This window comes from Gekko japonicus, unplaced genomic scaffold, assembly GCF_001447785.1.
Source record: "Gekko japonicus isolate JY-2015 unplaced genomic scaffold, Gekko_japonicus_V1.1 scaffold2, whole genome shotgun sequence".
NCBI classification, from domain to species: domain Eukaryota; kingdom Metazoa; phylum Chordata; class Lepidosauria; order Squamata; family Gekkonidae; genus Gekko; species Gekko japonicus.
Genome location: NW_015175358.1, coordinates 4,421,608 through 4,436,893, shown reverse-complemented (window position 1 = coordinate 4,436,893; position 15,286 = coordinate 4,421,608). Strand labels below are relative to the sequence as shown.

Here is a 15,286-nt window from a genome sequence, read left to right as displayed (position 1 = left end):
GCTGAATTGTCTATTCTCAGCTTGCTGAAGAAAAATGTCTAAGTGATACCCTAGTTGCCAATTGTGCGATTAGAGTTTTGTTTCCTAGGATTGATGATGCTAGGCAGACAGCTATTTGTGAGAAGTTACTGCAATCGTTACCAGAGCTGGTTTATGCTAGGTGAATAACTTTCTTGAAGATACTGTGTACTAGGACAGCAAGAAAGAAAATGGTAAGTAGATTTAACAAGCCATAGCCTAACTTACGATAAATAATGAAACAAAACCGATAGGAATACACACAGTCATCATACTGTGCATGATTTACATGAGGTTCCATGACAATTTGGTAATCAGGCTTGTACAGTCATTTGTAATAGTAGGAGCCCATTTTAAACAAGATGCTGGTTGAATACAAAGTTGCACAGGTGCCTTGCCAGGGTCACCTTTAAATATGTTTCAGAAGTTGAGAGGCACCATGGTAATTGATAGATCACTTGATGGAGCAGAGGAGTCAAAGAGGAAGCATCTGGGGAAGAAATTCTGTGTGGTATCCCAGGGCAGAACCTAATGGGCACAGTGGGGCAGATGGAAGTTCTCAAGTGAAGCGAAAAGCTTAACCCAGCTCTGGTATCCTTCCTTTTGTGACAGTGAGAAAGGGGATAAAACTTCACAATTCTCAGCAAGCAGTTTGCCTAACACCTCTGCAATGCATGTAAACTGTACCTGGGCTTGTGCTTATCAGTCTTAGGTCTGATTTTAAATAGGATGCTGGCACAGTAAAGATTTGTTGCATAGTCTCAGTGTCTCCTTGAAACAAGGAAGAAAGATTTGCCAACTGGGTCTTAAGGGGGTCCTGTGAATGTGTGGAGGGGGAGAGAGACCTGCACTATCTATGCAACAGAATGTCAGGACCCACAGTCAAACAGCAGAGCACATGCTTCTTCAAAGGTTTTACTTTATTGTTAGCACTATGGTAGCATAGACACAGGCACTGTTGGGAATGACTACATCATAGAAAGCTGAGAGAGATATAGGGTATTCGAAAGCTACATTCGCCGGGAGAGTTTAAAAGCAGGGCAACTGCAATGTAAAAGCTGTTCTGTTCTGGCTATTAGATGTTGATCCGTGTTGGAGTTGTGTTCGAGTTGAAGAATAAAGTTGTGTTCTTGCTGAATCACTCTCCGACTGCTTTGTTAAGTGAGCGACTTAACATTACCCCTGTTCCTTCACCAACCCACCTGGTTAGTTGTTCCCATACCATTCTGAGACAATATATTTCCAGTCAGCAGAAGTTAGAGGTAAACCAATCAGTCTGGCTACCTCCACAGTTGCCCTCTATATCAGGGGTAGCTAAACTGCCTCGGGAGCCACATACGGCTCTTTCACACATATTGTGCGGCTCCCAGCAGAGCGGCCAGGGAAGCTAAATATCATTAGCAAACCAATATCATTGGACAAATAAATATCATTATCAATATCTGCTTTTACCCCTTTTGTTTTGACAGTCTTAGTTTAATGTTAATAAAAAAGCAAATTTGCATATTTCCCAATAAAAATATGTAATATTTGTTCATGTCTTGTGGCTCTCAGACACAAGAGAGAGCCAGTTTGGTGTAGTGGTTAAGTGCACGGACTCTAATCTGGGAGAACCGGGTTTGATTCCCCACTCCTCCACTTGCACCTGCTGATGTGACCTTGGGTCAGCCACAAGCTCTGGCACAGCTGTCCTTGAAAAAGAGCAGTTTGTGTCAGAGTTCTCTCAGCCCCACCCACCTCACAGGGTGTCTGTTGTGGGGAGGGGAAGGGAAAGGAGTTTGTAAGCCGCTCTGAGACTCCAAGTGAAGGGCGGGGTATAAATCCAATCTCCTCTTCTTCCTCCTCTTCTTCCTCCTCTTCTTCTTCTTCTATGTGGCTCTTACATTAAGCGAGTTTGGCCACCCCTGCACTACACCATGCTGGCTCTCTAAACAAGAATGCATGATAGAAACTATCTAAACTGAATCTAAATTAATCTAGATTCTCTTAAAAGCATGTACGTAGGAAGGCGCCCGCACTGATCAGCTCTGAGAAGTTTATACATCATATGATACTGAGTGTGTGTGAAAAGGCCTATTTCCTGCTGTCTCAGCTTGCTGAAGAAAAATGTCTAAGTGATACCCTAGTTGCCAATTGTGCGATTAGAGTTTTGTTTCCTAGGATTGATGATGCTAGGCAGACAGCTATTTGTGAGAAGTTACTGCAATCGTTACCAGAGCTGGTTTATGCTAGGTGAATAACTTTCTTGAAGATACTGTGTACTAGGACAGCAAGAAAGAAAATGGTAAGTAGATTTAACAAGCCATAGCCTAACTTACGATAAATAATGAAACAAAACCGATAGGAATACACACAGTCATCATACTGTGCATGATTTACATGAGGTTCCATGACAATTTGGTAATCAGGCTTGTACAGTCATTTGTAATAGTAGGATGCTGGTTTAATACAAAGTTAAACAAGATGCTGGTTGAATACAAAGTTGCACAGGTGCCTTGCCAGGGTCACCTTTAAATATGTTTCAGAAGTTGAGAGGCACCATGGTAATTGATAGATCACTTGATGGAGCAGAGGAGTCAAAGAGGAAGCATCTGGGGAAGAAACTGTGTGTGGTATCCCAGGGCAGAACCTAATGGGCACAGTGGGGCAGATGGAAGTTCTCAAGTGAAGCGAAAAGCTTAACCCAGCTCTGGTATCCTTCCTTTTGTGACAGTGAGAAAGGGGATAAAACTTCACAATTCTCAGCAAGCAGTTTGCCTAACACCTCTGCAATGCATGTAAACTGTACCTGGGCTTGTGCTTATCAGTCTTAGGTCTGATTTTAAATAGGATGCTGGCACAGTAAAGATTTGTTGCATAGTCTCAGTGTCTCCTTGAAACAAGGAAGAAAGATTTGCCAACTGGGTCTTAAGGGGGTCCTGTGAATGTGTGGAGGGGGAGAGAGACCTGCACTATCTATGCAACAGAATGTCAGGACCCACAGTCAAACAGCAGAGCACATGCTTCTTCAAAGGTTTTACTTTATTGTTAGCACTATGGTAGCATAGACACAGGCACTGTTGGGAATGACTACATCATAGAAAGCTGAGAGAGATATAGGGTATTCGAAAGCACCCCCCACACACACACCTATGGGCCAATCAGCCTGACTCCCGCCAGCGGGAAAGGACCAAGGCAATTAGAGGCGAGGCTGGGAAATGAAACCAATCTCACGGGTAATTAATGGGAAGACACTACACAAGCTGGCTACAAGGTCAGTGATAACAAGGGGGAGAAGCAGAAGAGAAAGGAATGCGGCAGCAACTGGCACACAGGTCATGAAAGCGAACCTGGGCCCATAAACTATATAGCAACATAGCTGACAAGTGGTAAAGTCTAGACTGCAGGCGAGAGGGAGAATGATTTGTACAAAATGGAATTTTTTTGCAAGTAGAAAATGCAACAAGGAGCAGCCTGAGTTTGGGTTTTGTCTATGATGTTCTAATTTTTTAATTATTATTTGCAGGAAGTTTTTGACTAGACAAAAAGAAGTGGGTTGCTATATTGGTCCATAGCAAAATACCACCCCCCAAAGTAATATCATTTATTAAGACCAACCAAAATAGCACGTCACATCGTGCAAGCTTCTGAGTTCTCTAAAACTCTTCATCAACCTGCATGTTGGTGGAGAAGAAAACTTTCAGGCGGAGGTGTTAAGGCCACTTTGCATTGGCCATAGAGCACTTAATTCACTTCAAAAACACTGGGATATGTTTTGCCGCCGCCCCAATCCAGCCGGCAGAACTGTGTTATTTTTGTTTGCCTTAATAGAAGGTATTACATGGTGTGGGTTTTTTAAAAAAAAATTTGACATGGGGAGGCATTACGAAAATGGTACCCTCCACTGAAACCTCCAGCAGAGTACCTCATTCGATCACTTTACTCCATGAGCAGAACAAGTTAAAAATCAGATCGGGAAAGTGGGGGTAGGCTTTAGTACACTAGTAGCCCTGTGGCACCTTGAAGGCTAATCTATATATACTTAATACGGACACCGCTCGGAAGCCTTTCACAGGACGTCCTTCGAAAGCACCTACTGCAAGATCTCCCTCCGCCTCTGAGGGTCAATCAGGCAAGGCCGGCTCGAAAGCCGCTGGTTTATTTTCCAGCCCTGCCGAGCAGGCGTCTGTCTCGCAAACTGGCTTGTGACCCGCCCACCGCGGCCCTGAGAGGCTGCCGCGGGTCACGTGGCTCCTTTCCCCGGGGGTAGCGCCTCTCTGGGCTGGCGAGGAGGGCCCTTCGGCTGCCCATTCCGCCGAGCGCGCGAGGAGGGAGGTTGCGCCGCGTGTCTTCCTCACCGAAAGTGATGCAGAACTCTGGCAAGGAGGGAATCTCCAAACGGGCACGGCCCGACAGCCCGGCCGAAGGGTTTCACACCCCCGAAAAAAAGGTCTCTGCGTGGGAAGATGCGGATCCCGACCACCTCCACCCCCGGCACTGGGGGACCGAGCAACTCTGCTGCTTCCTCCGCCGCAACAGCTTTGGAGACCCGGTGCAGCGCTGCTTCCGAGGTGAGCGGGAAGAAGCTGGGAAATGAGCGGGAGGGGCGCTTGTGAGTCGTGTTGTGGAGCCCGTTAAGTGTCCACCTGCGCAGTGTCTTGAGTGGGCGGGAGATGAGTAGTCGGTGCGTTCTCCGCCGCCGGGTTCCTGGGGAATTCTCGTTGAAGTTGGTTCTTTGGTACGTTCTTGGCTTCTGATATACAGGTGCCCTCTGGAAAACTTTTATAGGGTTTGTTGATAGCCATGTTGAGCACTTCTGAACCATCCCCCACAAGTGAAGACCCTCCCCAATTATACATTTTTTAACCACCAGCAAACTGCTCCTTACCAGGGCGTCTGGTCCAAAGCTTTACTCTTGGTTTTTCCTTTCTTGGGAATCACATTTCATAATTAGCTTTATGCAAAAGGACAAATGGACACAAATATGATACTCAAAATCACAATGGTCAGAAACCAATGGGTGAATTTTGTAGTCTTCCAGGGTATTCTTCTACTGATTTAAAATTAACTGGTTTCCTTCTAAGGAAGTTCAGATGGAGAATCCAGTGGGACATTACTGTATTAGAATTCATCAAGTAAGTCAATATAATCTCCCCACCAAACCTGAACGAATTCTTAGTCACTAGAGGTGCTCATCTCTTGGCACATTCCCACCTCTTATGGATGTTAATTAGTTAAACTATAGTTATATACATTGCACTAGTTCCATTCTGTATTAATTCTGCTTTGCCTGACTATCAGCAATTGGGACCTCACCCACTCTTTGTAGACAGGTTTTCTGATTTGCTTATGTTTTAAACTGTTCTTGTTTTGTACTCTCTTCCCCAACTTTATGCTGTCTATAGGTTTGACTATAAATGCATCTGCCTAATGATTGGATACTTCATGTGCATAATGAGGAGAGCTCTGATTCATGAAAGTTTATGCTGGAATAAGCTTTGTTAGTCTTTAAAGATGCTGCTGAGCCGCTTTATTTAGCTTATTTAGCTTAGCTTTATTTATTTGCTATTGCTGTTTGCATGGCACTGATCCAAGGTCACATATGGTGCAGTCTTATGCATGTTTATTCAGAAGTAAATTCTGCTTTATTCAGTAGGGCTCAGGTAAATGATTGCTGCCATAATAATACAGATTAGGAATTCCATCACATTGTAAAAAGCCTTGGTTATCGGCCAGCCACTGCCTCTTGTCATAATGGTGCTGTCTCAAAATGTATGCCTTTATCAATCTGTTTTCCAGACTGGTATAGCATCAGCTTACTCTTCTACCTGTCGTCAAGCATCAGCTTACTCTTCTACCTGTCGTCAAGTACCCTTTTTTTTGCTGTCAAGTCACAGCTGATTTATGGTGACCCCATAAGGCGGGGATGTCAAACATTTGGCCCGGGGGCCGGATTAGGCCCCGGAGGGCTTCTATCAGGCCTGCAGTGGAACTGGCTGTCTTCTGCTGCTGCTTCCAGTTCTGCTGCTGCTGCTGCTGCGTCATCATAGGTTTGCATCTTACAGATGCACACCTGAACAGCATACTCGAGATTGCAACAGCACAGACATTTTGATGCAGTAATTCAGAGCAAGATGTGTCAGTTATCAGACACTGTTAAATAAACAAAATATTGCAAGAGCGCTAATGTTTTAAGCATGTTTTTATTTTAAGTAAAAAAACCACCTTTGTGTTTGTGTCCTTTATAAAGTTCATATCTCCGCTACCTGGCATTACCTTTTATGACACACATGGCCCGGCCCAATAAGGACTCATTTATGCCAGATCCGGCCCTCATAACAAATGAGCTCGACACCCCTGTCATAAGGTTTTCAAGGCAAGTGACCTTCAGAGGTGGTTTGCAATTGTCTGCTTCTGCATCACAACTCTGTTATTCCTTGGTTGTCTCCCATCCAAATACGAGCTAGTGCCAACCCTGTTAGCTTTTGAGATCTGATGAGTTTGGGCTAGCCTGGGCTATCCAGGTCAGAGCACCTTTACTACCTAGCTGAGGATTTTAAGCCCTTCAGGCAGCAGTTCACATTTTAGGCTACTTAGAAGAGAAGACGACCTCTATGCTTCCTGGAGCATGTCCCAGTTTTTTGAGAAAAGTGAAAGCTATGCCTCAGAGGGCTTGGCCCGACTTCTTGAGAAAGGAAAGTGAAAGCTATGCCTCAGAGGGCTTGGCCCGACTTCTTGAGAAATGAAAGTGAAAGCTATGCCTCAGAGGGGTTGGCCCAACTTCTTGAGAAAGGGAAGAAGAAGAGATTGGATTCATACCCCGCCCTTCACTACCTTGGGCAAGCCATAGTTCTGTCAGAGCTGTTCTCTCAAGGATAGTTCTCTCAAAGCTCTCTCAGCTCCACCTACCTCACAGGGTGTTTGTTGTGGGGAGGGGAAGGGAAAGGAGTTTGTAAGCCACTCTGAGACTCCTTCAGGTAGTGAAGGGTGGGGTATAAATCCAATCTCTTCTTCTTCTACCTGAAGGGGACTCAGAGCGGCTTACAATCGTCTATCCCCTCCCCTCCCCACAACAGATACCCTGTGAGGTAGGTGGGGCTGAGAGAGCTCTTTCGAGAACAGTTCTGAAAGAACTTGTGATTGACCCAAGGTCACACCAGCAGCTGCATGTGGAGAAGTGGGGAGTCAAACCCAGTTCTTCCAGATTAGAGTCCGCGCTCCTAAACATCACACCAGACTGGTTCTGTGAAAGTGAAAGCTAGCTAATTACCCACTGCTCCTGCGTTGCTACCATGATCATGTGACCCGTGAAAAAGCCACTAGCAACACAGGCACAGTGGGTAAGTAGCTACTATTCTCCCCCCCCCCCATTCTCTCTCCTGCCTCGGGCTGACCCCACAAGGAAAGCTACTTCGGGGGGGGGCAGCACAGCACGGTAGCGCTGCGTGCCCCAGTTTCCCTCCCCCCAGTGGAAAGAAGGAAGTGAGGACAGACAGGCCAGCATGGCAGCAGCCCAAGGCAACGCAGCTTAACACTTTCCGCAAGGCCAGGTACTTCTCAGGGGGGGAGGCAGCAGTGGGGTGGGGGGCATTAGGGCATGTGATGGGGATGCCACCCCCAACACCCCATCACTGGCTACAGCCCTGGGTATAAGCTTTTGTGTACATGCACACTTCTTCAGATACAGTGAAACAAGCCATCCTCAACCATTACATATAGGTAGAGAGAGGGTGGGGGGAGGTTAAGTTGCCAGGAAGGGCTATTTAGAGTCAAGATGTGTAAGTAACTGGGCGATTATAGCTGAGATTGGACTAAAGCGGTTGGTAAAATCTGTGAATAGTGGTAAGTTAACATACAAATACAAGAATTAAAACAGATGTGAAACTTCACTCAAACTCAGAGGGGTCCTTCTACCTATATGTAATGGTTGAGGATGTCTTGTTTCACTGTATCTGAGGAAGTGTGCATGCACACGAAAGCTTATATCTTGAATAAAAGTTTGTCTTATAGATGACACTGGACTCAAACTTTGTTCTGTTACTTGAGATATGTTTTGCTTTCTAAAAACTAGCTGAGATCAACATTGCAGTTATTTGTAGTACTGGTTTCTGAAGTCGTGTTAATTTTAATGGAGTTCCAAATATTCAGCAATTTCATATTTTCTAAATTCTGAATCTGAAGGGTTCTAATTTTGGATCTTGGTGTTACTGCACATCCCATGTAATTTCACAAAAATGTATGATATGCTAATGAAGTACAGGGAGTAGACAACAACATAATTGTTTCAGTGGTATCCCAAGGTAGCACTCCATAGGGGATGACAATAGTGAAATGTCATTCTTTTCTTTCTGCTGGGTTTTCTTAACAAGCTGCTGCACCTGGGCAAAGTAGGAGTTCAGAGATGCAGAGAAGAAAGGAGGTTTGCTCCCTTATCTGTTAGAACTTTGGGAATGCAGGGAATCTCTACTAGAGTTGATAACAATGCAGAAGCGTATATTAGGCTAAGGGGGGGAATCCAATAGGGGGGAAAATCCAAACGGGAACATTTATTTATTAATTTACGTTGTTTATAATCCTATTGTCTCACTGAGACACTAGTTAAAACCAGTGCAGTCACAGCAGAATATATATTCAATTATGGAATGAAATGGGAGCCCAGCAATTTTTTACCATTATGTATTATTGTCCTGGGGATTTGGAAATCTATACCCATTAGAAGTTATACAAAATAAATTTGCATGTATGATGTTGGGAGTTCCTAACTCCACATCATCAGCTTTGCCACCAGTACTGATAACAGTTCATAAACTTGTTACATATTTCTGGCTGAAGATCTTTTTCTCCCAAGCATTGCTTCTAATTACAATGGTATATGAAACGAAGAAAGATATATCATGGAGATCACAGACACTGTCTTTATTGGTTAAACTGGGATTATCTGAAGAATATTTAAGGGGTTTTGGTTGTGTAGTTGCTAGATGCTTAATTAAACAAAAGATGATTGGGCATAAATTCACAAGTAAATCATGGGTTACTTAGTACCATGAGTTCAGCCACTTTATATAAACAACATATCTTTTCCTATAGCTCGCCCTTTTTACTTGGTGACCAAATGATCATAGAATATAGAAAGTCATTTACTAGGGCTCAGATGGGTATTTTACAATTGGCAGTGGTGAAGGGCCACTACAATAAGATCCCATTTGATGATCAAGTGTGCTCCTGTGACCACAAATCATTGAAGATTTGGCTCATGTTACATTTCGATGCCCAAGATTTGTAACTGTTTGGGAGAAATACCTTAGAAATATTTTACAATGTTTGCCAGAAAGGTCAGAGCAAAATAAATTAGTTGTGTTATTGGCAGATAAGAATAGATGGATCACAGTGAAAATGGCACATTTTGTAGCATCAGTGACCAAGATACAGTTAAGATGCTTGAAGTGCATTATATTTGTAAATTAATTTATTTAATAGGATTATTTTGGTAGGATTTATTATATTTATTATATTATATTGACATATATGATTGCATTGATTCTTGGATCTAAACATTGATAGGGTTATGTTAATTTATATGGTTTTTCTGATCAATTTATGTGATAAGTTTGTATTGACATTGTAATATTATTGTATTGTATTATTGTATTTTCCTTATTTTTGTGTTTTGTTGATTGCTATGGTTGAGCTGAAGCAATAAAGTTACCTGATGCATGATGCATGGTAATACTGTCCAGTACTTCCATGTTTTTAATGCTCTCCCACTGTAAAGGAACCCATGATTTCTGTTGAATGCAAGATACAGATTGCTGAGTTTTAGTGTTTGTTCATTTGTCCCAGAATGCATTCATGCTACTAGAGATATTTTGCACAGATTACAAACTGAAATAATTTTTCTGAAAAGAGCTTCGTAAATTGCTGTCTATTTTTGCAATGTACTTTCAGATGAAAGAAAGATGCTAATAATTGTTTCTTAACTCCTTAGAAAATCAAGTGACTGGTTCAGTACTGCCACATGTCACTAGCTCTTATCTTGAACAAATAGGAATTGGGTAAGGGAAACTTTCATCTAACCAATTTTCTTATGAGTATGTGTGTTTTAATTTAAAAAGCAGATTAGGGGGTTTGATTTTTTTTTGCTGTTTCTGATTTGAACTGTATTTATGATTAAAAACTCTAGAAAGTACCCTAGGGAAGATAGATATGTGCATGTTTGTGTGTGTGTGTATCTATATCTGATACACTTTGAGTTTGGATAATTGTGTGATGTTGTATTCTTTTGTCATTTCAGTCTTTACATGTTATCATTAATTCCTATAAAGCCCAAGAACTGGCTTGCCTGTGACATCACGATAAATTGACAGGTCATAGGTAAAGCACTTTCTGAGTCACAAAAATCACATTTGATCTTAAGGTGGGCAGCCATGTTGGTCTGAAGCAATACAATAAAGTTAGAGTCCAATGACACCTTTAAGACCAACAAATTTTTATTCAAGATGTGAGCTTTCGTGTGCATGCACACTTTGTCAGATGATTAAATGGAATTACGTATCGTAGTTGTATGTATAGGGGTGGCTTGTTAAATTAGCATGCAAAATAGTGAAAATATTTTTTAAAAAACAGATCAAAAGAATGACACGCTCAGTTTCTGGTTATTTGTTTTGATTTAACTGGGGGTGGCATTTAAGTGTAGTTCTGTTTTGGAGACAAGGAAAATACTCTGCATAGCCAAGATGCTGTAACGTTCGCCTCCATGCTAGAAAGATGATGGATGGGGATCTAAGAATAGGATTCTCACAAATTAGGACACATCAGTCTCCAGTTCCAACATATTTATTACCTATGTTGCTCCCCCCCCCCCAGTTGAACTGAAACAGATGATAACCAGAAACTGAGTGTGTCATTCTTTAGGTCTGTTTAAAAAAAAAAAAAAATTACTATTTTGCCTGCTAATTTAACAAGCCACCCCTTCTTTATACAACTATGATATGTAATTCCATTTCATCGTCTGACGACATGTGCATGCATACGAAAGCTCACATCTTGAATAAAAATTTGTTGGTCTTAAAGGTGCCATTGGACTCTAACTTCATTGTATTTGATTTTAATGTTTTTAATTCAACAATTGATGTGAGCTTTCGTGTGCATGCACACTTTGTCAGATGATTAAATGGAATTACGTATCATAGTTGTATGTATACATAGTTTGTTGTGATCCACACAGTCAAAGGCTTTAGCATAGTTAATGAAGCAGAAGTAGATGTTTTTCTGGTACTCTCTTGCTTTCTCCTGTCCTTAGCGTGTTATGTCCTGAAGACATTTGGCTAACAGAAATAAATCTTTCCTTGCTGTCTTCTTCCCCCTGCAGCCCACTGGGGGCTGCTGGAAAGGCATGGTCAGGGAAAGGAGAGGGGGGGGGGGTTGCAGCGGAAGATGAAACAGCTGCAGAATATAACCCGTTTCTTGCACATTTGCAACTGACTCTGTAGTGCAACAGCATTTAACACAGGTGTTGCTGTTACAATAGAATTTAAGGAGAGGGAGAGGTTTGCCTGAAGAATGGGATAGAGTTTCACAAAGGGCTGCTAGACCATGGTGTAAATTTCAGTAATCAAGGAACTCTTATTTTCAAATGCTGCTTCTTTGCCAGTGGTTCTGTGGAGGAATTGGCAACAAATAATTACATGGGTGACAGTCTGATTTCTCTCGTGTTAGCATTCATAGGCAAAAGTTTTTGTCATCAGGTGCATGAACTGTATGTGTACATAAGTCACACATGGGTGGAAACCAGTTTCCAGAGTTTGACTCCCACTTTGTATACTAGCTTATTCAGGGCGATACTCTTTTGCCTGCTTTAAGAATCTGATGAAGCATGTTCGTTCCATGAAAAATTAATGCTACAGTTCATTGTTTAGTTTTACAAATGCTGCAATATTTAATTAGAACAAGCCTCCTTCCACTATAGTAGCAGCAACACATTAGATTTTATTACATTCTTGGGTTAGATGTTACAAGATTTTTAAAATAAAATACTGAAATTGCTGGGGGGGTTTTCACTGTCTGGCTTTTATCAGTGTATGAATTGTAGAATATATCCAAGTTTTCTATTCTCATGTCAGCAGATATTTAATACAGAGTATGGCTAGAAGAGGAAGCAATACATATTTAGAAAAGCTGATTTTAGTATTTGAGAATAGTGACCAGAATAAATAAATTTTTCTTCATGAATTGCTACAATTGAAAAAAAATTAGTAACTTCCAAGTATGTTGAAGATCCTTTACTAAAATTGATACAGAAACACTGCCCTAACAGTTAACTTAAGTTGACCTCAGCCGCCCTGAGCCCGTTCGCAGGGAGGGCGGGGTATAAATGCAATAAAATAAATAAATTACTGTAAAATACACTGTGAAGTAAAACTGTAACCTGTTAATTTAATAATTTTTAGATGTCCGACAGTGAGAACAAAACTTCTACCCTGTTTGCGCAAGCTGGAACAAACTCATACTGACATAATGAAGGTGAGAAAAGCAGCTACATTAATCTGAAGCAAAACACAAAAATTTACTGTTTATAATGTAATCCTAGATCAAGATGGGTAGCCATGTTAGTCTGTCCATAGCAGTAGAAAAGAGTAAGAGTCCAGTAGCACCTTAAAGACAAACAAAGTTTGTGGCAGGTGTGAGCTTTCGTGAGTCACTACTCACAGATTTTGTTAGTCTTTAAGGTGCTACTGGACTCTTGTCTTTTCTAGTGTTATTCTAAACAGCAACATCCCTTGATTCAATAGACTTAAAAGGATATAACTGTGATTAGGATTGCAGAGTTAGGCTATCATATCGAAGGTAGTTTTTGGTCATCTTTTTTCCCATGAAAAGCTCAACAGCAGACATTGAATTCAAAACAACCTATGTTTAGAGAAAAGAATGTCAGGAAAATTGCTGGCCCATTTACAAGCAGAGAAAAGTGAAGTGTAAAGATTCTGGTGACTTAGAAAAATAACTTAGAAACTGAAGAATGTAGTAGTGAGGATGATATGAGAAATTTTCTTTGCAGTCTTTCTCTGCCTAGTATTTCAAATGAATACAGGATTAGTTTGGAAGAATAAGGTCCCAGGACGAGATGGCCTGACCAGTTGGGGGGGAGGCAATTGAGAACTTGCTTATACATACTTTATACATGTTATTAGATGTGTTGACATTTACTCCGTGGAAGATGCAAATTTGATAGATCTGTTTAAGCCAGGAAAGGGACCGTTCTCATCCTACTGGCCAATATTGCTGTTGAATACTGATTATAAAATGCTTACATTGATATTGACAGACCTTTGAATAGCAATCCAGACAAATAGATTGGATCAAACAGGCTTTTTAAAAAAGCTGACATAACTTATTTCCCCTGTTTTTTATGTTGTTGAGGCTGAAAAAGCATTCTGTACATCCAACAGGATATTTTCAGAAAGAAACCCTTGTCCAATTTGATTTGGAATGTTTTCTTAATTGGGTAAATTTGGAATAAAAGGCTCCTAAAATTAGAATGTGGGCAAACTATCATCTTTCACCACTGATTTGAATTATATTGTGGTACGAGACCAGGATGTCCTCTTTTGTCACTGTTGTTTAATCACTGTATCAAAGTTTTGGCTAAAAAGATCAGAGAGGAAAGTGCTAATTTGGAAATTGGTAATTGTTCTGTCACCACTAACTTATTTTAGGATGCAAATGATGAAGGGTTTGTGGTGAGAGACCCAAAGAAATAATTTAAAACCTTATTAGAAATTTTGCATGGTTATGGCCTCATATCAGGCTATAAAATTAACTTGATCGGATCCATATGAGCTTGCCTAGTATTGTATTGGCAATAGGGTCAGGGAGCAATCGTTCTCCAGGCCAGTTTGGCCAGGGATCCTGGAGGGTTGTGGGGGTTTTTGTTCTCTTCTGGGGATACAGCAGGGGTCACCGGGGGGGGGAGGTATTTGTGAATTTCTTGCACTGTTCAGGGGGTTGGACTAAATGACCCAGTTCTAGGATTCTAATGGCATCCACATATTGTTGTTAATTTTTATAAAACAACCAAGAATCTTGCATAAATAGATTGTTAGTACTGACTTGTGGATTGGATGCTTTCACAAACATGGTGAATTGTGTGGGTTAAAGACTAGATCAAGTTGCCAGAGTTCAGGAAGAAGACCCATGGCAGTAGGGCTAATCTCAGGAAAGCCCTATCTTGAGGCCATGGAGGAAGAAGAAATAGGCTTTGATTATTTGTCCTGCTGATCTTATTTGTATTTGTGGGTTTTCTTTTTGCTTTTTTGTTTTTTATTCAGGGACTTTTAAATAATTTTTTCCCAGAACAGATTATCAGCATTAAGGACTGATTTTTTAATTAAGTTTCACATTCTCAGTATAACGTCTGTGTTGTGTGCTCTTTATCCAATTGAAGTATGCATTTAGCTATTATAAACCTTAATTGATTGATAGCCTCATGTTTTAATTATCCTGTGTCTTAACTTTTTTGTATTAAATGTGAAAAAGAATTTTGGTTCTGTTCACTTACTTGAAAATAACTCAAGCTTGATTCTACTCTTTTCATAGATCATTTTTGTACTTTTAAATATTTTTTACAACTTTCAGGTATTTAATGATCCAATTCATGGCCATATTGAAATGCATCCTCTGCTTGTTCGAATCATTGATACCCCCCAGTTCCAGCGTCTACGATACATTAAACAATTAGGTGGTACTTACTATGTTTTCCCAGGAGGATCACACAACCGCTTTGAACATTCCCTTGGGTAAGGAGGCACCCTGTTCATTCTCTGTATATATTCTGTGTCTTTGTTTCTGCTGAACTGGTGTACTTAGCCACCTGACTCATATTACTGATATTCTCAGGCACAGCCAATTCTTCAATAACACCAGATTCATTCTAGTATTTATAGTAAAAGAAAAGTATATATAGTAAAAGAAAAGGCACTCTTTAGCATGATTGGTTTTACATGACACTTCGACAAATCCCTATAGTGAAAGAACCCCCTCTATCTTAATAGGTGGGAGCTACAACTTTATGCATATCATATAGCTATACTGTTGAGCGTCCCTGTTTTTTAATGTCTGGTTAGACATGTGTCCCTAGTGTGCAGGAGGAGTGTTCAGCTTCCAAATAATAAAACTAACTGCAAGTTCACAAAATAGAGGAGCACTGTAGAAAGAGAGTTAGCATTGTAGATATACAATGTTAAAAAAAACACCAGTAGCTCATATCGTATTGACTTGAGTTCTGTCCTGCTGA

The 15,286-nt window shown here is 41.0% G+C and overlaps 1 protein-coding gene across 1 annotated transcript in view; it reads left to right on the top strand.

The window, feature by feature from the left end:
* Window positions 1–4,273: 4,273 nt before the first annotated feature.
* Window positions 4,274–15,286, top strand: part of SAMHD1 (SAM domain and HD domain 1) — a 35,428-nt gene continuing 24,415 nt past the window's right edge. Inside the window, exons 1-4 of the mRNA XM_015425243.1 lie at window positions 4,274–4,568; window positions 9,983–10,049; window positions 12,444–12,516; window positions 14,629–14,789. Of these exons, the coding sequence (XP_015280729.1) occupies window positions 4,364–4,568; window positions 9,983–10,049; window positions 12,444–12,516; window positions 14,629–14,789 (506 nt within the window). The 5' untranslated portion in view covers window positions 4,274–4,363. The remainder of the gene's footprint in view (window positions 4,569–9,982; window positions 10,050–12,443; window positions 12,517–14,628; window positions 14,790–15,286) is intronic.